The sequence below is a fragment of the Eptesicus fuscus genome, chromosome 12, assembly GCF_027574615.1.
Source record: "Eptesicus fuscus isolate TK198812 chromosome 12, DD_ASM_mEF_20220401, whole genome shotgun sequence".
Lineage (NCBI taxonomy): Eukaryota > Metazoa > Chordata > Mammalia > Chiroptera > Vespertilionidae > Eptesicus > Eptesicus fuscus.
The window spans coordinates 65,990,250-66,013,068 of NC_072484.1; the positions used below are offsets into that span (position 1 = coordinate 65,990,250).

The 22,819-nt window shown below is 40.7% G+C and overlaps 2 protein-coding genes across 6 annotated transcripts; one reads left to right on the forward strand and one right to left on the reverse strand.

Annotated features, from left to right (window-relative positions):
* Positions 1-3,036: 3,036 nt before the first annotated feature.
* LOC129151024 (leukocyte elastase inhibitor-like) lies at positions 3,037-6,249 on the reverse strand. 2 transcript variants are annotated; one of them, XM_054724544.1, is made up of 2 exons: positions 6,193-6,249; positions 3,037-4,479 (listed from the first exon to the last, which is right to left on the reverse strand). In XM_054724544.1, the coding sequence occupies exon 2, from the start codon at positions 4,432-4,434 to the stop codon at positions 3,301-3,303; it is 1,134 nt and encodes a 377-aa protein (XP_054580519.1). In that variant the 5' UTR covers positions 4,435-4,479; positions 6,193-6,249; the 3' UTR covers positions 3,037-3,300. The 2 variants fall into 2 exon arrangements, with proteins under 2 accessions (XP_054580519.1, XP_054580518.1); XM_054724543.1 differs by having other exon boundaries at positions 5,598-6,232.
* A 63-nt stretch (positions 6,250-6,312) lies between these two features.
* On the forward strand, positions 6,313-18,356 carry CNBP (CCHC-type zinc finger nucleic acid binding protein). 4 transcript variants are annotated; one of them, XM_054724546.1, is made up of 5 exons: positions 6,313-6,477; positions 15,921-16,037; positions 16,166-16,256; positions 16,423-16,626; positions 17,273-18,356. In XM_054724546.1, the coding sequence occupies exons 2-5, from the start codon at positions 15,935-15,937 to the stop codon at positions 17,388-17,390; spliced, it is 516 nt and encodes a 171-aa protein (XP_054580521.1). In that variant the 5' UTR covers positions 6,313-6,477; positions 15,921-15,934; the 3' UTR covers positions 17,391-18,356. The 4 variants fall into 4 exon arrangements, with proteins under 4 accessions (XP_054580521.1, XP_054580520.1, XP_008157457.1 ...); XM_054724545.1 differs by having other exon boundaries at positions 6,317-6,477; positions 15,921-16,058; XM_008159235.3 differs by having other exon boundaries at positions 6,317-6,477; positions 16,166-16,258; positions 16,428-16,626.
* Positions 18,357-22,819: the final 4,463 nt, after the last annotated feature.

Genomic DNA, 22,819 nt, shown 5'->3' on the forward strand with positions numbered 1-22,819 from the left:
CTATTACCTTTAACAGATTACTTAAATCCTCTGGACTTTTTCCTCATGGGGATTTTGTGAAAACATATCAAAAGGTTATAGCCTGGCTGGTATAGCTCAGTGGTTGAGCATCAACCTATGAACCAGGACATCATGGTCAGGACACATGTCCAGGTTGTGGGCTCGATCCCCAGTAGGGGGCATGCAGGTGGCAGTTGATCAATGATTCTCTCTCATCATTGATGTTCTGTCTTTCTTCCTTCCTCTCTGAGATCAATAAAAAATATATTAAAAAATAAAATAATAAAATAAAGAAGCTATAAACAATGCCTGGCATATAGTAAGTGCTCAACAAGTAATAACAATCATAATGGTTAACACTTTAGTAGATATTACTCTATGCTAGGCACTGTTATAAAACTTTATACTGTTAGCTATTTATTAGTATAACTGATGCCTATTTCAGGATTTAGCTTAGTAAACTAAGTTTCTGCTTCAGAAGCGGGCAGGATAGGTGGAAGCAATTTATTTTCCTTAACCTTAGCTGCAAACATTCCAAGTCACACAGACTATTTTCCTGCTGGCTGAGATAAGACATGGAAAGGGTTTTAAAGGATATATACCATTTCCTTTCCTTTTATCAGCAGAAGCTAAGGCATATACTATGCAGTTGAGCTCTTTAGCAGAAATTAAGAGTTGGCAAGTATTGCTCTCAACTGGTACAAATTTTAAGAAATCCTGAATCATGCTGAATCATAGCATTTTAGTTGGTCCTCTTAATACTTTCTTATGGTCCTTGTCATCCTACAAGATTACGGGCAAGGTCTGTGACTTAACTAGTCACCTTTGTAATCACTACAATGTTGAGCACAATAACTGGGTAATACTGAACACGAGGGAAGAAGGGGGATAAAACACATTTACTTCCCTAGCTAGTTTGGCTCAGTGCATAGAGCATTGGCCTATGGACTGAAAGGTCCTAGGTTCAATTCCAGTCAAGGGCACATGCCCGGGTTGCAGGCTCGGCTCCCAGTGTGGGGCGTGCAGGAGGCAGCAGATCAATGATTCTCTCTCATCATTGATGTTTCTATCTCGCTCTCCCTTCCTCTCTGAAATCAATAAAAATATATTTTAAAAACCATCCAAATTTACAGAGGAGGAAAATAAAACAGGAACATTTTTTCAAATACAGTTGGCAGTTTATCTTTTTAGATTGTTTTTTTTCTTATTTTTTAAACATCTCTGTGAATAGGTGTACCCAAGGGCATATCCAGGCAGCATGAGTAAATGGAGTTAAATTCCATCATAGACCTTCTCTGGAGATAGTCAGACTGCCTCATGATCAGTTGGGTTCTATTAATAATAGTCATTATGGAAAGCTGGATGCCAGGTAGAGAAGAGCTATTAGCTATTACTACTCCCAAAGCCAAGCAGCAAAGATTACATTTCCATTCCTTCTACTTAAGTCTTTTAAATCCTATGGAAGAACACTATGTCCAGTGTATTTCACAGCCACCCTCATTAAAAAACATATATTAGGAACATTCGTCCTTGAAGAGCAAACATTTTATGTAGCTCTCTGGTTGGAATTGTAAACAAAAGTCAAGCCAGGAAATATTAATTTGTGTTTCTTGAGACAATCTTGTCTTCCTAGTATGGCATGGATGCACCCAAGGTGGACTCCCTGCCTAGCCTCTTGCACTTGTTAAAATCAAAGGCAAACTGAGACCAACTTTGAAGATTCCCTGAGCAGATAAAACCAGTTTAGTCATTAATTTAGCTTAATTACCAATCACTGCAAAAACACTGCTTTCTCACTGCATAAGCTGCTTTGTAACGGTAAACCCCTACAGCTCATTTGAATGCTCCTAGTCTATAAACTGTCTTTTTGGCATGTGCACTGTAAATTTTTTACCAATTACTACTTCAGTGACTCTGGTTTTATTTTGGCTATTTCTGAACCTTTGACACATTACACTGACTCACTTAGGAAAACACTACTAAAATGTCTGCAATTGCCGAAACCGGTTTGGCTCAGTGGATAGAGTGTCGGCCTGCGAACTCAAGGGTCCCAAGTTCGATTCTGGTCAAGGGCATGTACCTTGGTTGCGGGCACATCCCCAGTAGGGGGTGTGCAAGAGGCAGCTGATCCATGTTTCTCTCTCATCGATGTTTCTAACTCTCTATCCCTCTCTCTTCCTCTCTGTAAAAAATCAATAAAATGTATTAAAAATAATAATAATAAAATGTCTGCAATTATACTATTCCTTACCTCAAGATATTATAAACATTGATCAGTCAGGGAGGGAAAGTCTATAAAGCTGTGTAAGCTTACTGGGAACAAAAGGCTGTTATATTATTAGTAACTCTGTGTTACAACTCAATACATCAAGTGGTAGACCATTCTATCTTATTGGAAATGGGGCCTTTTTATTCTGAATTTTAAAATGTTAACTTTAAATTGTGTTAGTCAACAAAAATTTTAAAAAGATCATTAGTCTTTAAAATAGTCCATTCCCTTGCCCAGCCGGTGTTGCTCAGTGGTTGAGTGGTTGAGCGTGGACCTATGAACCAGGAAGGAGGTCATGGTTCGATTTCTGGTCAGAGCACATGCCCAGGTTGCCGGTTTGATCCCCAGTGTGGGGTGTGCAGGAGGCAGCCGATTGATGATTCCCTCTCAACATTGATGTTTCATTTCTCTCTGCTTCTCTCCTCTCCATTCCTCTCTGAAATTAAAAAATAATAATAAAATAAAAATAAAAACATTTTAAAAAAGAGCAGAGATGCCAAAACCAGTTTGGCTCAGTGGATAAAGCGTCGGCCTTCGGACTGAAGGGTCCCGGGTTCGATTCCGGTCAAGGGCACGTACCTTGGTTGCGGGCACATCCCCAGTGGGGGGTGTGCAGGAGGCAGTTGATCAATGTTTCTAGCTCTCTATCTCTCTCCCTTCCTCTCTGTAAAAAATCAGTAAAATATATTTAAAAAAATAAAAAATAAAAGAAGAGCAGAGGTCTTAAGACTTCAACTTAAAATTTTTATTTTAATTTTTTACAGCAGTTTCTTAGTTTACTACACTGTCAAGAATCTACATATCTGCTTGGTGCATTCAAAAGCAATCACTGAATTTTTCAATATAAAGAAAGGAAAATAGATACTTATGCCAAAGTTAATGCGTGTAAACAGCCAACAGAGCTGACATTACAAAGGAAGTTAGAGATTTGTTTTGGGATGGTAGATTTGTTGCGGAAGATATATGAAAACTATCACCATTGAAAGGGCTAGTGACAAAGCTCTGAGCTTGGCCTTGGATTTCCACAGTCTCTACGGGGAAGAAAGTCTGCCTAAGAACAGGATGTTAGTTGAGGGATTGTGTCGAATGAAAAAAATAAATGGATGGTCGGCCACAAAATTTTCCTCTGGCGTAAGCGAGCAGGTGGCAATTCCAGCTGTGGCAGCTGCCGCCTCTGTGCCCTCCTCATTTACTTCCACAATAGACTTGTGGACAATTTTTGATATAAAAAGACCTCCGGCTCTTGACATGCCAGACAGATCAGCCCTGCTAGTAAAGAGATCCTCTATACCCAGGCTGGCCAGGTGAGAGTTGAGGTTGTAGTTCTGTTCCAGCTTGAACCTGGGCAGGTAGACGTTGACGTCAATGGAACTCAGATTCTCAGGTTTGGTCCACTCACGCAGTTTTTCTAAGGTCAATTGATCTTCGATCTTCTTCAGACCCATGGCCTCGTCCTCGATGTCATCTGGCAGCAGGATGACCATGCTGAGCTCCCTGCCCTGGTAAGGCAGCTCCAGCACCCGGCACTTAAGGTCCTCAATGTAGCCAAATGGGAATTTGTTCTTCTGATACATCATTTTCACTCTTTTTGTGTCTTTCTTATTCAATTTGAAAGGTGTATCGATTGTGGCCATTTTACTGAATTTCTCCTGCCAGTTTCCTTTGAAATAGATGGCATTAACTAGCACAAGTTTAGTCATATTATCAACCACGCCTGCAGCCAACAATTCTGGAATTTTCCCTTCAGTCTGCCCTTTGACCCACTCATTTATCACCTTTCTTGCACCTTCAGAGAGTCGCTGAAAATCTACACTGGCCAGTTCAGCTCCATACATTTTCTGGGTTGAAGCTAAGAATTCAGGGAGGAACTCATAGGTTTTCTCTCCATATAACCTATTAGCAAGTTTCAGAATATAGGGAGCTCCGCGCTTGTGGATATCAGAATTCAGACTCTGAAAACTGGAATGAATCTTCTTAACCGCGTCGAAGTGAAGAGTCTTGGACATCTGTGCTGCGGTAGTGCCTCTGGTCCCCAGAAAGACCATGGCCAGCGCTGAGGAAATGCTTACGGGGGAGAAGAAGATGTTCCCAGAGGGGTTGTTGTTCTTCAGGGTGCGGAAGAGGTCCACTGCGAACTGGGTGTTGGCCACGCTCAGCTGCTCCATGGTGAGGCAATCCTGACTTCTCTCAGAGCTTGCTTCCACAGAGATCTGCAAGGAAGAATAGTTGTGCTGGCTGCTTCCCGAAGGCCAGGGCTGAGAGAGGGGTAGGCAGCTGACAGATCCCGGCCCTGGGCAGCCCCCACTGGCTCAGGCCTTAAAAAATTGTTTTTTAAATGAAATTGTCCATTCCCTCTTTATGTTGACAATCTGCTAAATGCTTTACAATGACTAAGTAAGCCCTAGTGATTTGAACCCAGGTTTAATACCTGACCTTTAATATCTATGCTCTTAACTACTTTACTGCCTCTTCACAAACATGATTTAAAAAGTCACACTACCTTGAGACTGGAAGGATTTAAAGGAGTTGAAACTAGGGCAAAAGAATAAGATGGTCATTAAAGGATAAAATGGACATTGCTGGGATATACCAGCCACCAACATGGGTTGCATACTAATCTCAAGCTGCATTTTAAGTCTGTATGAGACTATAGTAATTTCAGGACCTTCTAAAGTTCAAGAGACTGGAGATGACACTTCATTGTTGTTTTTTTAATATATTTTTATTGATTTCAGAGAGGAAGTGAGGAGAGAAACATCAATGATGAGAGAGAATCATCATGGGCTGCCTCCTGCATGCCCCACACTGGGGATAGAGCCCACAACCTGGGCATGTGACCTCCTGGTTTGTAGGTCGATGCTCAATCACTGGGCCACACAGGCTGGGCCTTCCTTTCTTTTTCATTACACGAAAATTCTGCAAAATTCTGCAGTTCTTTAGTTCGCATTGAACAACTTAAGTTGATGTCATCTTAACAGTATCTATGAACATATATATATATACACACATACACAAATACACTGAGTGGCCAGATTATTATGATCTCTGAACGCAGATATATAGATATTAGAAGCCCAGTGCATGAATTTGTGCATGGGAGGGGTCCAGCCTGCCTGCTGGTCAAACTCCTGGTCAGGGGACAATTTGCATATTAGCCTTTTATTATATAGGATATACACTGAGTGGCCAGATTATTATGCGTTCAGAGATCATAATAACCTGGCCACTCAGTGTATATATGCAGTCTCTTTCGGAGAAAACACCAGATCTAGAGGCCAATCAATTCTGATTGTGAAAGCCCAGGCTAGATGGATCCCCTAGCACTCACTATTCCACCTTTAGGTCGCAGGGAATGATCACCAATATTCTAAACCGGGCACAAGGTTTGTTGGAAGGCGGTTAAGTCTCAGCGCCATCCTTTCACCATCTTCACACCTTCCCCAAGGCGGGCGCCTTTCCCTCCTCGGCCACTTATTTTGAGGCGGGTATATGGGTCCCATAGGTGCAAGCAGGCAGTTCTTCCGGGCTCTGCCCTGGCTCACACAAACACTAAAACACATTTCAGGGCCTGCGGCCTACAGCCCCAGCCTCTTCTGTGACATGACAGACCACTTTCCCCCCAAACTGATGCATCCCGGAGTCGGGGCCTGGCTCTGAAAGCGCGGCCACGGCAAGAGTCTAAGGGCCGACACTCATTTCGGAGCCCAAGAAGGGGAAGGAGTTTGTCCCGGTCCCACGCTAACCACAGACCCGTTCCCTGGCATCCCTGCTCGCGAGCTGAGGGGAGAGATCGCCGAGGGCGGGACACACAGGCGTGCCACCCCTCCCCCGGTCCGGCGGGGCGTGGAATAAGCGAGAAAACCGCGAGAGGGGCCGGTGACTGGAAAGCCGAGCTGTAAGGGCCGCGCGCGCCGAGAACTGACCGCCGAGCGCGGAGGAAAACAGCCCCGCGCGGCCCCATCCCGCCCCGAGGCCGGGCTGCCTTCCCGGCGGGAGGCTCTGATTGGCCGCCCGCGCCGTGCGCACTGATTGGCCGCGTGGGCGAGGCGGCGGAGAGCCGTGCGCAGCGGCGTGTGTGGGGCCGTGTGCAGACCAGCGTGTGGCGCAGGCAAGGACCCTCCTGAAAATAAACAGCCGCTACCTTGCGAGCCGCTCACCTCGGCCTGCGTCTCGTTCTCCGTCGCTGCGGGCCTGCCCGGACGCAGAAGGTGAGGACCGGGAGTGAGGGTAGGGGAGAACCGCGCGGTGGGCCCGTGTCCGAGGCGGACGAAGAGGGCAGGGAGCGGTGAGGCGGCGATGGCGGCCTCGCTTGAGCCTTTTCCGCTGCTGCGTCAGGCGGGAAACTCGGCTGCCACCGCCGTCTCCGGGCCAAGTTTCCGGCCTCCTGCAGTCGGGGTGCCCTCCCGCCCTTCCTTCCGTCCTGGGAAGCTGGGTCCCCCGCGCGTCGGGGCCTCTCTCAGGGCTGAGGCCGCGCCCCAGGCCACAGCCTTTACGGCCGAGGAGGCCCGGGCTCGTGCGCTCTTGGGACTGAGGCTCGGAGACTTCGAGGGTCTCGGAATGCGGGACGGAGGGTCGTTTTGGCGGGAACTTACTAAAAGGAGGCCTTGTGGTGGGAAAAGGCCCTCGGTGCGGATGGAGGGGGATGGGGTTGGGTACTTAATGCAGGCCATGTGCTGGTGTAATGGGCTGGCGGGCCATGTGCCAAGGGTTCAGAACGGGCCTAGGAAAGGGTCCTTGAAGACGTTCTTGCGTTTAGGGGGGTGGCACACTCCGCTGGAAGGCCTGGAAGTCTGGGATTATACTCTCCATACTTGATAGCTTCCCGACTCTTGAATTTTTATAGTCAAGCGTTAACTTACTTGTCTTACATTACAATTCGAAAAGGGGCCGTGAGGGCTCGCTTTCATGAGTCAACACCATTTAAGTTAGAGGGCCCTTTAAAAAAAAAATCTCGTTATCAAAGGGGAACAAATCGCCAAACCTCCAAGATCATAGCATCAGTTATTGGATTAATTAAACCAATACTTTTTAAAAGTGAGACGTGGTTAATTAGCCAGCCTCCCTCTAGATTTTCCAAATGTGAAAACCTATTTTAGAAAGGCATCATCGCCCACATTTGGGTTCTCATGTTAATTTTATTATGGGTAAGGATTTTGCTTGTTGCCACATGTCAACCACGTGGCCTCAGACACAGGGCACTTCCAAGGAAGTGACATCTGTTCATGGGGGTAGCGGGGGGGTCTTAGAAAAAGAAAACATTGCTCATTGTGACTTCAGATAGTGTGTAAAAGTCTTGTTTTCATTTTTTGTTTCTTTTAAGGTGAAGGAGGATTAATTACATCATCTTGCCCCCAAATTTCAAGTTTTTAAAAATAGGTTTTTCTTTTTTTCCTATTCTGCATCACTTTCTCTTTAATTAATTAAATCAACAGCTTTGTTCCTTTTTTGCTTAAGCACCATAAATTGCAAGTGAGGATTTGAGGGTTTTAAAAAAAGTATGAAATGAAGTTCTACCTCTTAGCCCCCCCCAAAGCAATTCTTTTCAAATACTTTTAAAAAATCACTTGATCATGGCTTAATCAAACACCTACAAAATGCCACATACATAGGTGCATGCTCTTTTTAGCTTGTTGAACCTGATTCTTGCCTACAAGGAGCTCTGTGCTGGAATATAAAAGGAATAACTTACTAGATCCCAAGAGCTGGACAAAGAATTTTTCTTTCTAAATTGCAACTCTTGGCAACAGTATTTTTAAAAAAGCTAACTGTATGAGCCAAATTGGTGGAAAATCAAGGGTCAATTATTACACCAGCATATGAATACCTGGAACAGGCAGAGTGATATATTTTTTAAGGTATCATAAATGGTTTTGTAATGTGATTTTATGACTGTATTCTTTTTATCTTTTAAAATCTAATAAGAATATGTGGTATGTACATGAGAAGGTACCAAATCAGTGTTTACAAGCAATAGAGCCACAATTCGACCTCAGGCATACCTCATTTTTATGGCATGTCACCTTATTGCAGCAGATGTTACAGTTTTTACAAATTGAAAACAAGACCCACCCTGGTTGGTTTGGCTCAGTGGATAGAGCGTTGGCCTGCGGACTGAAGGGTCCCAGGTTCGATTCCAGTCAAGGGCACATGCCCAGGTTGTGGGCTCCATCCCCAGTGGGCGGCGTGCAGGAGGCAGCCGATCGATAAGTCTCATCATTGATGTTTCTCTCTCCCCCTCTCCCTTCCTCTCTGAAATCAATAAAATATATATATTAAAAAGAAAACAAGACCCTCCAGCAAAAAGATTAAAAGATTTATTGCTGTGATCTGAAACCAAACCTAAAATGTATATGAGGTGTTCCTGTAATTGGAAAAATAGGTCTGTTGGTTAAACACTTGACCACAAAAGAGATTTTTTGCTTTTGCTTTTTCCCCCTGCAAGAGTGAGAGTTTTATTTTTTATATATTTTTTTAATATTGGCTTCTTTCCTCTTCCTGGCCTCCTGACAGTAAGTGGAGAGCCAGGAGACTGATGCCAAGGCATCTTGGCCTGCTATGTGGAGAACGCTCTTTCTCTACCATCTCACTTAATAGAACTATTCTGGCAGTGTCAGATGCTGTTGCAGTAAGGAGACTGGAGTAAACCGCACCCTTTTCATGTTGTAAGTAAAAAGCTTCTGGAATAAAATGAGAGCTTGTGGCCACCAAAATTCAAGTTGTAAGCCAGTGGAGCCTATTAATTAGGAGTATGAGAGTATGGTGCAGTGATTACCTGGTGTTGTTCCATAATTGCAAATTAGAGCATTAATGGGTGAAATCAGGTTGCCACAAGCCCTGGCTGGGTATGTAGGTTGGTTAGAGCATCATCCCAATAAGCAAGGTTGTGGGTTTGATAACCGGTCAGAGAACATACAAGTATTAACCAATGAATGCATAAATAAGTGGGACAAAAAATTAACTTCTCTCTCTTGGAAATCAGTAAATTAAAAAAAGAAATCGGGTTGCCAGTCTTTGGGTCCGTGGTGGCACTCTTTTAAGTTATACCTTGAAGGTTAAGAAAGTCTGTCTTGGCTTAAAATTCAGGAAAGCTGTGTGATTGTATACTATGAATAAATTCATTTATGGCTGTGGATTTTTAAACAGAGTTTTGAAATATATTTTAGAACAGATAACTTTGCATTAAAATTTAAGTTAACATGTGCTTTACAGTTACTTGCTATATAGCAGTAATATGCTGTATAATATTTTTGAAGTAGGGAGTGAATTGGTGTATTCTTCTGATGATAGCATTTTCCTGTACTTTATTACCACTTAACCCTAGCAAAGGACTGCAGAAAACTGTTGAAATGCTGACTTGAGAACTTTCTAGTTATAAGGCTTTGGGTAAGTCACTTGGTCTCAGATCTCCAGTTTCTTTGTCAGTAAAATGGGAGCAAGAGTACATAACTTGCAGGGTTGTGAGGATTATAGATAATATGTTTATTAACCCTTGACTCATAGTAGATATTTAGCTATTAATTAAAACCCTTCGGGGGTAACGAGGGCAGACAGCAGTGTATGTAAATACTAATCAAGGTCATGTAGTAAATGCAGGAACCAGGATAAAAACATAGAATTGCTCCCAGTATTGTACTCTGTTCTCCATTATTCTTGTCAGAATGCAGGTAATAGCACAATATAACTTCCCTCCAGTTTATCATCTGTAGTTTGTTTTTGCTAATAGTCTGAAGTGTTTCAGTACCCTGTTGGAACACTAAACTGATTCATTAGAGCATAAAAATGAGTGAGTACATTCATGGGGCTCAAGCTCTGCTATAGTCTAAATGCAGTTAGGTCAAAAATGTTGGATGAGTCAAGGATAACCTTAAGGTGAATATATATAGCTGTGTTAGGAAAATCATATAAAAAAATCTAGCCAGATCCCCCCCACACACACTTTCCTTTTGCTACTGTGTGTGTGTGTGTGTGTGTGTGTGTGTGTGTGTGTGTGTAGTGAGTTAGAGGACTCATTGTTAAGTCTTGGGCATGTACTGTTAAGATTTAAGTAGTTTACTGGCTTCGTTCTTAGTACCAAAAATATGGTTCAATTATTAACATTAATGAAGACAAATCAATATAACCATTTGTGTTTTGATACCAATTTCAGGATTTAAATCTTAAAGCCTAAATGAGTGCAAAATCTGTAAAATAGATCTCTTAGTTTACACTAAGTAAATCTTCAATCTTTTCAAGCAGGATCTTGACTGCCTATAGTACTGTTGCCTGATTGCCCTGTGCTCTTACCATCTTTAGGTGTGGTTTGTGTCATGAAAATTTGACATGCAAAAATCGAAATGAAAACAGGTAATCTGATTGTTGAAAATATGAAGTCATTTATAATTCTCTTTTTTTTTTTTTTTAAGTTGGGCATAACTGATTAAATCACATTAAGCCCAAGTCATTTAAAAAGTATATTTTTATTGATTTTCAGAGAGGGAGAGAGAGAAACATCAATGATGAGAGAGAGTCATTGATCGGCTGCCTCCTGCATGCCCCCTACTGTGGATTGAGCCCGAAACCCAGGCATATGCCCTTGACGGGAATCGAAACCAGGACCCTTCAGTCCGCAGGCTGAAGCTCTATCCAGTGAGCCAAACCAGCTAGGGCTATAATTCTCTTCATTCCATTCTGAAAGTAGACTTTATGAGATGGGAGCATTGAGTATATGCAGAGTTAGCCTGCTCTAAGCCTGCTATATAGACATTAGACTGAGTTCTATCCACTTTTAAGCAGTCTAACTTAATTGGGGGAGGAATGGAAAAGAAACTATATAAGCAGAGGTCATAAACACTTGCAGTTTTTAAAATTTAGAATCTGTTAAACACTAGACACCTGGCAATAATTCTCATCACAGATCAGTTTTATCATCCTTTTCCAAATAGGACAGGAGAGGGGTCAAGTGCCTGAGGTACCACAGCAAGCAGATCCTTAAGCTGGGTCATATGGTTAACCCAGAGTTACCTATGGACTCCAAATCTTGCTGTGTAAGGATACATTGGTATAGATACTGCTATGATTTTTAGCAGCAAAAGGAAGAAAATATATGCTCTCCTACTGCCTGACAACAGTGAAAATACAGTATTTTGTCTTGTAAGTGAGTATGTATGTGTGTTTTGTAGCATTCTGTAAAATATTACTGAGGATGTGAATTCTTGGAGTAATAGGAAGAGCCTGGATGGGGTCCTGGCTTGGCTGCTAACTTTTTTAGTAACCTGGAGTGAAGTTTCTGTTACACAGGAGATTATATTAGATAGTCTGAAATATTCTTGAGTTTAGAGTAGTGGTAGTCCATCCTTAATGGGTACCTAATTGAAAAGACATTGTTGCTTTAAACCAGCAATTTTTTAGCTGGTGCATCCTAAGAATTTTTATATTTTTTATTGATTTCAGAGAGGAAGGGAGAGGGAGAGAGAGAAACATCAATGATGAGAATCATTGACCGGCTGTCTCCTGCACGCCCTCTACTGGGGATCGAGCCCACAACCCGGGCATGTGCCCTTGATGGAATCAAACCCTGGACCCTTCAGTCCCCAGGCTGAAGCTCTATCCACTGAGCCAAACCAGCTAGTCCCTGAGAATTTTTAAAACATGCAGTACCTGACTAAATGAATACATTTTTTGGTGTGCTGCGGAATTTTAGTAATTATTTTACATGTGCCGTTTGTTGAAAATTGCTGCTTTAAACTAATGGTACAGTGACTCTTGATAGCAAGAATTTCGGTATTTTATTGTCAGTACTCAGATTGGATTGGGTCTATACAAGAAACACAATTTGTTTCATTTAGCAAATGACTGTTAGGCCTTTCTCACACTCACACACACCAGCCAAAAGCAGTTAAAATATTGAGTTATACTGTAACTACTAAAGGATAATCATGGGGTGTTGTGACGATTCAATGATTAATTACTTGGTCTCTGCCCTAAAGGAATGTGATAAAGGGCAAATATAGTAGTGCCATCAGACAGATATTAACAAACTGTCCTGAGTCTTAATAGGAAGGAGAGTTCCAGGCTGGGAGATGTCAGATTTTTTTATAGAGTTGGCATTTAAGTTGGCCCTTGAAGGTTGGAAAAGGTTGTGACAGGTGGAGGGGGCAGAAGCAGGACAGTGGAGCAAAATTCTAGCCAAGAGCAGTCATAGGCCTTAGGTCTTGGTTCTGTCTTACTTTACTGCCTCTAGTTTTCCTAAGGAATAGCATGAAATTCTTTAAAGACCTCTTGGCTAAATGCAATCTGTTTATGATGATTAGGATAGGGATCTCTCCCCTTCCTCTCCCCCCCAGGATAAGCAGCATGCCTCTAAACCGGTCGCGCCAACTGCTGGTGGTCCACGGACCACTGGTGGTCGTGAGGTCCGAAAGGTTGGTGACTGCTGCTCTAAAACATATTAGGAATCAGTTGGTTTAATGTTACTATAAGTAAGTAAGATAAATCTATCACAAGAGGCTGAATGAAAATGTAGGCCAGCTGATTGGCTGTGATTGAGCCAAAGGGGAGAAGGCAGATTGCATACACATTACCTGAGCCCCACTGGGATGTGCCCTACTGATGATAGGTCTTTGGACTATTAATGAAATTAATATTTTCTTTACCTTTAAGATTTAGTGGGTTTGTTTATTTTTAATATATTTTTATTGGTTTCATAGGGAGGGGGAGAGAGATAGAAACATCAATGACAAGAGAGAATCATTGCTTGGCTGCCTCCTGCATACCCCCTACTGGGGATCAAGCCCACAACCCAGGCATGTGCCTTTGACCGGAATCAGACCCGGGACCCTTACATCTTCAGGCTGGTGCTCTATCCACTGAGCCAAACTGGGTAGGGAGCTAGTGAGCTTTTTCAAAACCTTAATTTATGTGAGAATAAAATTTGTTGATGTTAACTCAAACATCTAAAACTAGTTTCAATGTGTAAAGTTCTGCCTTTGCCACTGAACTGTGCATGTCTGTTTTGCAGAATAGTTTAATTGCAATCTAATTGGAGAAATACTGCTTTTCCTAAAATTGAAGTTCATAGAGAAATCACATTATGACCAACTTTCAATTAGGAATTAGGGTAGGAGGAAGTAGAGTGTTTTGTTCATCTGAAAGTGTTATTTTAGCTAATTGTCTGCTCTCCAAAATACTACTTTTCCTGTCATTTATTTTTTCTCCGTTCATTTTGGATCTGGGTCCCATGAATGGAGAAGAAAAAAAGAGTTCGTGAAAAATCTACATATAGGTTAATCGGTTCTTGAGTAGCTTAATTTTAATATTTCTGTGCAGAAAGTAAACCTAAAATTTTAACTACTGACTTTATTCCACTGATAAAAATCTGATGATTCATTATAACATGTTTTATTTGTACTTCACTATTGTGAAATAAACAGATTATTTTAAAGCAACAGTCTAAAGTGGGGATTGCTCAAACTATCTTTTCTTTAGTTTTAAACAGTTTTTTTTAAATATATATTTTTATTATTGGTTTCAGAGAGGAAGGGAGAGAGGGAGAGAGAAACATCAATGATGAGAGAGAATCATTGATCAGCTGCCTCCTTCCTGCACACCTACACTAGGGAAGGAGCCTTCAACCTGGGTATGTGCCTTGACCAGAAATCGAACTGTGACCTCCTGATTCACAGGTTGACTCTCAACCACTGAGCCACGCCAGCTGGGCCATTTCTTTCGTTTTAAAAATGCATGTTGAATTGTCATGTTTTCTAAAAGATAGTATCTTGTTTAAATATTAAATTTTAAAATACTTGGGAAATTTCAAATTGCCTGGATTACCTTGTATAATAAGGTAGTGATTGTTTCTGTGCAAGGAACTCATTGAGAGCAATAGGTAAATGTGCTCAAATTGGTCTTACTGTAAATTGGAGAAGATTGTAAACTGCAGTTCATTTTGTAAACTGCAAAATGAAGAAAATAGGAATGAGGGAAGTATGAATACTATGACCAGCTTTTTTTTCTGTGATTTTTATGTGGCATTCATTTTTTCATTCTGACTGTTCTTTCAAATGGAAATTAGCACTTTACATGATTTAGACTGACACCAGTATAAGAAAGAAATGTAATCTCAAATTTTGCAAAAATACATTTTTAATCTTCATTGGCTGGTTTCTTCTGACTAGAAATGTACATTATGTATCTGAGACCAGTACGAATATTGCATGATTTTTTAATAATGACAAGTGGCAAGAGTTGGTAGAAAGATTCCTCTGAAATTTTATACTGAATCTGATTGCAGAGAGTTAGGATAAGTAGACACTGATTTTTTAAAAAATGACAATGGAAGCTTTTGAAACTCAACGTTAGCTTAAATTTTCAGTCACTAGATTTCTCTACAACTTGATGAGTCATTTATGCACCATGTACTGACTTTTGGTGCTTTGATGTGTTTGGATGATTCCACTATCCTGTCCATTTTAATTGAAACTATGTTTTGCTAGGTCATGGTGCTAATTATGCTTGGCTTTGAGAGGCTATTTAAAAAACTTGGTGTACTATTGCTTGACACTGGAATTAAGTAAAAATGTTTAGATATGGAAGTATGGCAATGTAAAGGTTACATTATTTTTAGCTAGTTCCTTTTTTAAAAGCCACTATACTAGGAATTTGTCCTGCAACATTCCATTTCCATTTCGTTCCAGGAATAGCCTGTTTATTTTTAGATTGTTATATAAAAAGTATAAAATCCACTTGCTTTGGTAGGAGTTTGGCTTTAAATATAAAATTACAGAAAATTTTGAAAATAGAAAAAATATAAGTGGTCCCAGTTCTTTAGATGGTATCAGCATGTTGGTTTACTTCTTTGTTATTTTTCTTATATATATACATATTTTTATATATTTTTATTGATTTCAGAGAGGAAGGGAGAGAGAGAGAGAGAAACATCAATAATGAGAGAGAATCATTGATCGGCTGCCTCCTACAGGCCCCTATCTTGGGGTCAAGCCCTCAATCTGGACATGTGCCCTGACTTGGAATCGAACCGTGAACTCCTGGTTCATAGGTCGATGTTCAACCACTGGGCACATCAACCGGGCTGTTCTAATATTTTTAACATACTGTACCCTCTATAGAGAAAATTTATATCCTGCATTTTATCTGCTCTGAAGACTCAATCAGCAAGCAAGAGCTCAGTATAACTAGGCACTGTTAGGTGCTAAGGTTATGGAGAGAAATTACTTTTCTTCACCTATTCCTCACAGAATCCACACTACAACTCCATTGGTTTGGGTTATTCCAATTTTATTACCAATATATGACTTCCATTTGCCCAAAATAAAGTTTACTGGCTTATAACCATGAAGATGTGTCCATTAAGTTGGACCTGGAAAGAGGTATTATTAATTGTTTAATGAGTTCGTTGATACGCTGAAAATTGCATAATCTTATTTTTTTAACAATCAAGAATTCTATGAAAATATATAATGTTTTACTTTATTCACTTTTAATATATTTCATAATTAGGTGTATTATGCCTAAGCATATAGTTGTGTGGTTATTTTTCTAAGCAATATATTTGTTGGCTTTTCCCCCAGAATAGTTATCAAAAAACACTAAATGGGGAATAAAAGCTAAAAATAATTTTAAGTGGTCAAATGTTCTTATTTTTAATATTTTGAAGATCTAACTGCAGCCATGAGCAGCAATGAGTGCTTCAAGTGTGGACGATCTGGCCACTGGGCCCGGGAATGCCCTACTGGTGGAGGCCGTGGTCGTGGAATGAGAAGCCGTGGCAGAGGTGGTTTTACCTCGGATAGAGGTATTTTTGTCGAATAAAAAATTTTGAAGTACTAGAATATTCATTAGTATCAAGACTGGTCTAATTCGTTAAAATTTTGTTTGTTTGTTTGTTTCTACCCAAAATAGGTTTCCAGTTTGTTTCCTCATCTCTTCCAGACATCTGTTATCGCTGTGGTGAGTCTGGTCACCTTGCCAAGGATTGTGATCTTCAGGAGGATGGTAAGTATTTAACACTTCTCATATTCTTCTAGAACTTGGAGAGGTGAGAATGCACAATGCATTGGAAAGATTTTCCACTCTTGAGGTTTCCTATTGTATGATTTAAAACATAGCAACATTTTGTAAAGGTTTTATAGTCTTGGTCTGCTTCTTTTTCTTATTGTTGAAGCCTGCTATAACTGCGGTAGAGGTGGCCACATTGCCAAGGACTGCAAGGAGCCCAAGAGAGAGCGAGAGCAATGCTGCTACAACTGTGGCAAACCAGGCCATCTGGCTCGTGACTGTGACCATGCAGATGAGCAGAAGTGCTATTCTTGTGGAGAATTTGGACATATTCAAAAAGACTGCACCAAAGTGAAGTGCTATAGGTAAGTTGTTAGAATGTTGCTGCAGGAAATGCTCATTGAAGATACTGTTTTAGAGATAAATTTGCTATAAATGGAATGACCTTGTGAATCAGTTCAGTGTTTAAAAATAAGTGGTAAAAGCTTTGAGATGTACATACCTGTGAAATCTTAGAAATTATTTTGCATAAAGATATAACATCTTGGCCTGTTATTTTGTTTTGATGTTGGTTTATACCTTTTGGTGAAAATTTTAATTTTGTGGCTTTGCTATACAATTGAGTAGCTTTGTTACCTAATTCCTTCTTGCTTTTAGATTAGGGGTTAATGATAAGACTTAGTGTCCTGAAAACAAAAATATGTTGATTCACTTGTCATTGCATTTTGTTCTGCAATGACTTTATGTATTTCAGAGAGGAAGGGAGAAGGAGAGAGATAGAAACATCAGTTATGAGAGAGAATCATTGATCATCTGCCTCATGCATGCTCCAAACTGGGTACTGGGCCTACAACCTGGGCATGTGCCCTGACTGGGAATTGAACCCTGACCTCCTGGTTCATAGGTCAACACTCATCCACTGAGCCACACCAGCCCGGGGTGCAATGACTATTTCTTTAGTACAGTTTTACATTTTCTGAACACCATTGTGAAATTTTTTATTTATTTTAGGTGTGGTGAAACTGGTCATGTAGCCATCAACTGCAGCAAGACAAGTGAAGTCAACTGTTACCGCTGTGGCGAATCAGGGCACCTTGCACGGGAATGCACGATTGAGGCCACAGCTTAATTATTTTCCTTTGTCGCCCCTCCTTTTTCTGATTGATGGTTGTATTATTTTCTCTGAATCCTCTTCACTGGCCAAAGGTTGGCAGATAGAGGCTACTCCCAGGCCAGTGAGCTTTACTTGCCATGTAAAAGGAGGAAAGGGGTGGAAAAAAATCGACTTTCTGCATTTAACTACAAAAAAAGTTTATGTTTAGTTTGGTAGAGGTGTTATGTATAATGCTTTGTTAAAGAACCCCCTTTCCATGCCACTGGTGAATAGGGATTGATGAATGGGAAGAATTGAATCAGACCAGTAAGCCCGTTCTGGGTTTGTTAAATATGTTCCCATGTAGGAGGTAAAAACCAATTTTGGAAGTGTCTGTGAGCTTCCATAAATAACTTTAATTTTAGCATAATAATGGCCTTGGATTGTCTGACCTCAGTAGCTATTAAGTAACATCAAGTAACATCTGTATCAGGCCCTACATAGAACATCCAGTTGAGTGGGAGTAAACAAAATAGAAAGACAAATATGCCTGTTAATGTCTATGGGAGGAAAATCGGGATAAAACCCTAAATAGGAACAACTTAACAGCATTTATGCTGGATATGCAGATGGTGATGGCAAAGGTTTAGAACACATTTTTTGCAAAGACTAAATCTAAAACCCAGAGTAAACATCTATGCTTAGAGTAAGCATAATTTGGAGCTATTCAGGAATTGCAGAGAAATGCATTTTCACAGAAATCAAGATGTTATTTTTGTATACTATATCACTTAGACAACTGTGTTTCATTTGATGTAATCAGTTTTTAAAAGTCAGATGGAAAAAGCAACTGAAGTCTTAGAAAATAGAAATGTAATTTTAAACTATCCAATAAAGCTGGAGGAGGAAGGGGAGTTTGACTGAAGTTCTTTTTGTTTCAATTTTCATTGATGTATATAGTACAAAATGCCATATTAAAGAAGGGAATGTGGAGTACTGAAAGCTGACAGTTTGGACTTTTCTTTGTGTATTAACTCAGTCATGTCTTCAGTAATGAAAAATATATAAACATAGGCTTAACTACCTTGGTGTCTGTTTGCAGGGATATAGAGAAGAATTAATTTTCTTTCCTTGCCATTATAACAGTGCCCTAATTTAGTTCATTGTTGATACTGAACAGTTATAATACCATTGCTATGTTTTAGCATTTCATATTTTTCCTGGGCTTCACAAGGATCTGAAATGTTGGATTTCTTGTTTTTTTCTTTTTCTAGGATCTGATCTAGAGTTGAGATGGACTTTGGAAGTCATTTAGCTTAATGAATTCACTTTATGGATGGGTTAACTAGAAGTTTAATTTGCTTAAAGGATGTATAGCGACCTAAAGCCTAGAACCTCAAGTGTCCTTCCCGCCCTATGTCCTCTATTCTTTTTTGTCCCCCCACTAAACTAAATACAGTTAGTGGCATGCTTTCCCGATTTGTTTTTTCTCTTCACAATGCCATGTGATTTCTTTTATGTATTGTGAATTTTTTATCCTTCAAGTGGAGTTTGGTCAATTTATGATGGTATATCACTGCAGTGCCACGATGTTGGTGTGTCAGCTGTGCTGTGTACCAATTCAAACTTTGTCAAATAGTCCAACGCAGGCAAGAAAGAAGTCATGGCAGGTTCATTTCCTTATGAATACAGGTTTACATGTTTCTCTTTCATTTTGTAGTTTTACTGAGCATACTGTCTCTGATGCTAACTAAGCACATTAAATATGTTAATAATCTTGCATTTCCTTATGAATACAGGTTTACATGTTTCTCTTTCATTTTATAGTTTTACTGAGCATACTGTCTCTGATGCTAACTAAGCACATTAAATATGTTAATAATCTTGGTTTCTACCACAGTATGAAGCAGCAAAACAGAAGACCTATTGTCATGTACTATTTAGAGTTGGGGTGGTGGTGCATGTACATGGGATTGTTTTCCCCCAAGGTTTCTGGCCTCAAGTAGAAAAAACATAGCAAATGAGATATTTAGAACTACTTTGCTTCACACTATTCTTTGGGCTGCATTTGTACCTAGTAGCCTTTTGTTTTGAGACCCTTTGATAAGAACATTTATTTGTATTGCCCTTAGTTACTGAGCAAGTGCAACATGAAAATATGTTTTGCAGGGAAATCAAGCTAATAACTAGAACCAATAGGTAAGAACCTAATTCTGAAATTGGAGGGGAATCTTCCAGGAGCTATGAACTAGGAATAAAACCACTCCCCCTGTGTTTCTCATCTCTGCTGGTATTCCTATCCCTGTAAGCTAGATAAAAGATCAGGGATGTCTCTTGCAACATGGGTTGAAGGGATTGATGAAGGAAAGGTAAGTGGGGTAATAAGTAATTTTGCCTTGTCTAAAGGCTAAGACTTCATCTTGCTCTTGCATCCCTGTTTTACCTACTTCTAGAATAGCTATTTCTCCTTACCCTTTTGAGGCTTTATCACTGACTTAAATGAGTGGATCAAAAAGTCTTAAATAGCCAGTTTTTCCAAACAAGCTTCAGTCAGGGTTTATAAATTGCATTTGGTTAAATTTCTTTAGTCTCTTAATCTCTCAACAATTGTAACCTTGGTTTTTTTCCCCCCAAGAAAAGTTTTCTTGAGTGTCCTATATTTACTGATGTTTTTCCTTCATGGTGTCATTTAGTTTTATATCCCCTGTGTTTCCTGATCTAGAGACTTTATTATTGGGTTCAGCTTGAATTTGCTTTGACAATGTTTAAAAGTGTAATGTTGCTCTGCTAGCATAGCTCTGGCTGAGCATTGACCTATGAACCAAGAGGTCATGGTTCAATTTCCTGTCAGAGCACATGCCTGGGGTTGCAGGCTCCATCCCACTAGAGCATGTAGGAGGCAGCTGATAGATGATTCTCATAATTTAGGATTCTATCTCCCACTCTCTAAAATCAATAAAAACATTTTTTTAAAAATAGCCCTAGCCAGTTTGGCTCAGCTGTTAGAGCGTTGGCCTGAGGACTGAATGGTTGCGGGTTGTATTCTGGCAAAGGGCACATATCTAGGTTGCAAGCTCAATCCCTGGCCTCAGTCCGGGCTCCCTGAACCTGCAACCAAGGTATGGGCCTTTCAAACCTCCCACCCTTGTCTGGGCTGATGCTCCACCACTTGAGACAAACCAGCCAGGATAATATTACACTTTTATTTATTTTTATTTACTTTCTGTTAATCCTCACCCAAGGATATTTTTTCCCATTGATTTTTTTTTTTAGAATGGGAGAGAGGAACATCTGTGTGAGAGAAATATCAATTGGTTGGTTGCCTGGTGTGTACTTAGATAAGGGCCAGAGATTGAGCTCTTAACCACTGAGACACAACGGCCAGAACATTTCTAGGACATTTTACAGAAACACTTATCATAGACATAAGTCTGTTATTTATGGACTTATAGAGCTCAGGCAAAATAAAGCATGAACTTGGAAAACATTTGAATTAATTTCTGTCTGAGAATTGTAGAATAGCCAATTCTTAAAATTGCTTGCCTTTAAATTTTTTTTAAAAAATATTTTTATTGATTTCAGAGAGTAAGGGAGAGAGTGAAACATCAATGATGAGAGAGAATCATTGATTGTCTGCCTCCTGCACACCCCCTGCTGGGGATTGAGCCCACAACCTGGGCATGTGCTCTTGACCAGAATTGAACCCAGGACCCTTCAGTCTGTAGGCCAACGCTCTATTCATTGAGCCAAACCAGATAGGGCTGCCTTGAAATTTTAACAATACCATTTGGAGGTAGTAAAGTGCCTCACATTTACAATATATCCTATCTAATAAAAGAGAAACATGCAAATTGACCATACCTCTGCTACATCCACAAGCCATGCCCACCAGCCAATCAGGAGCAAATATGCAACTTAACCCAACCAAGATGGTTAATTTGCATATCCAGGCACAGAGTGAAGACTCAAGACAGTGTAGAAGGAAGCCAAGTGCTGCAGAAGGGAGCGAAGCTGTGGAGAAGCAAGCAAGCAGGGCCAAGGGGAAGCAGGTGGGGCGGGAAGCGGGAGGGAAGCAGGCAGAGACCGCCGCAGGAAGCCCTATTGCAGGAATCTTCCTGCAACGGGCCTCTAGTATATATATATATGGACTCACATGCAGATACAGACATTTTAGCCATGAGAAAAACACTAAAGGAACTGGGATTCAAATTTTGCCCTGGAGGCCTTTACAATTTGTTTGTCATTGACAAGTCAGGACCCAAATGACCTTCCCTCTTTTAAAATAAGACCAGCAATTTTTAACACTTCAAAAAACTGGGTTGACACCTAAACAACATCATAGGTTGATCTGTATCTAAATCCTCTTCAAAAGTGTGAGAGACCAATTAAAAATGTTTTCCATTCATTATGCCTATTTTATCATTTTTCTATATTTGGTGTGCAAAAATTAATGTAGCTGTATTAAGAATCCTCATTTCAGCCATCTATTTTTCAAATATGTTTAGTGATTTCAGAAAGAGGAAGGGCGAGAGAGAAACATCAATGATGAGAGAATTATCAACTGGCGGCCTCCTGCACCTCCCCTACTGGGGATTGAGCCCAAAACCTGGGCATGTGCCCTGACCCAGGATTGAACAGTGACCTCCTGGTTCATGGTTTGATGCTCAACCATTGAGCAACACTGGCCAGGCTCAGCCAACTTAGTATCAATGAAGGGCAGATAGTCATGGGACTTACTGGCTTCTGGGAATTATTTCCCATGTTAATTTTGAGTTCTGTAAAGTCTGAACAAACTTCCAGGAAAAACCATGCCTTACGTGTACTCCAGTCACTAAGAATACCCTAGTAAGGGCTTCCCAGATGCGATGGGCACCAAAAGCATGGATCCCTCAGGGTGCACTCATTCCAAGGTGCCCTGCCCTTCCCAAGGCTCCTGTTGACTTCGGGATCGGGATCAGCTGCGCTACTGCACTGGACGACTGGATGCCCATCTCTGCCACTCCAGGTTCAGGGATCTGGAAAACCCATCACCCCATCGGCTTTTCAGGAACAGCTCAAAAAAAGGCATGGCCCTGCTACTTGAAGCAAGGAGGCCCGGAATTCCAAGAGAAACCCAAGTTCACTGGATGTGTAAAAGGAGCCCAGTGGGGCACAATGGGCCCCTGCTGGTACCTTGCATCAGGTCTGGGTCCATTGGGTGGTCCTGGGTGGGCTTCTTTAGAATCCTGTGTTATGCCAAATAAATTGATGAACTTGTAGAGAATTCTTTTAAATTTTATTTTAGAGGAGGGGAGAGAAACAATTTGTTTTTCCACTTACGCATTCAGTGGTTGATTCTTAATTTTTTTTTTATTGATTTCAGAGAGAGCAAAGAGAAATAGAAACAATGATGAAAGAGAATCATTGATCAGCTGCCTCCTGCATGCTCTCTACTGGGGACTGTGCCCTGACTGGGAATCGAAATG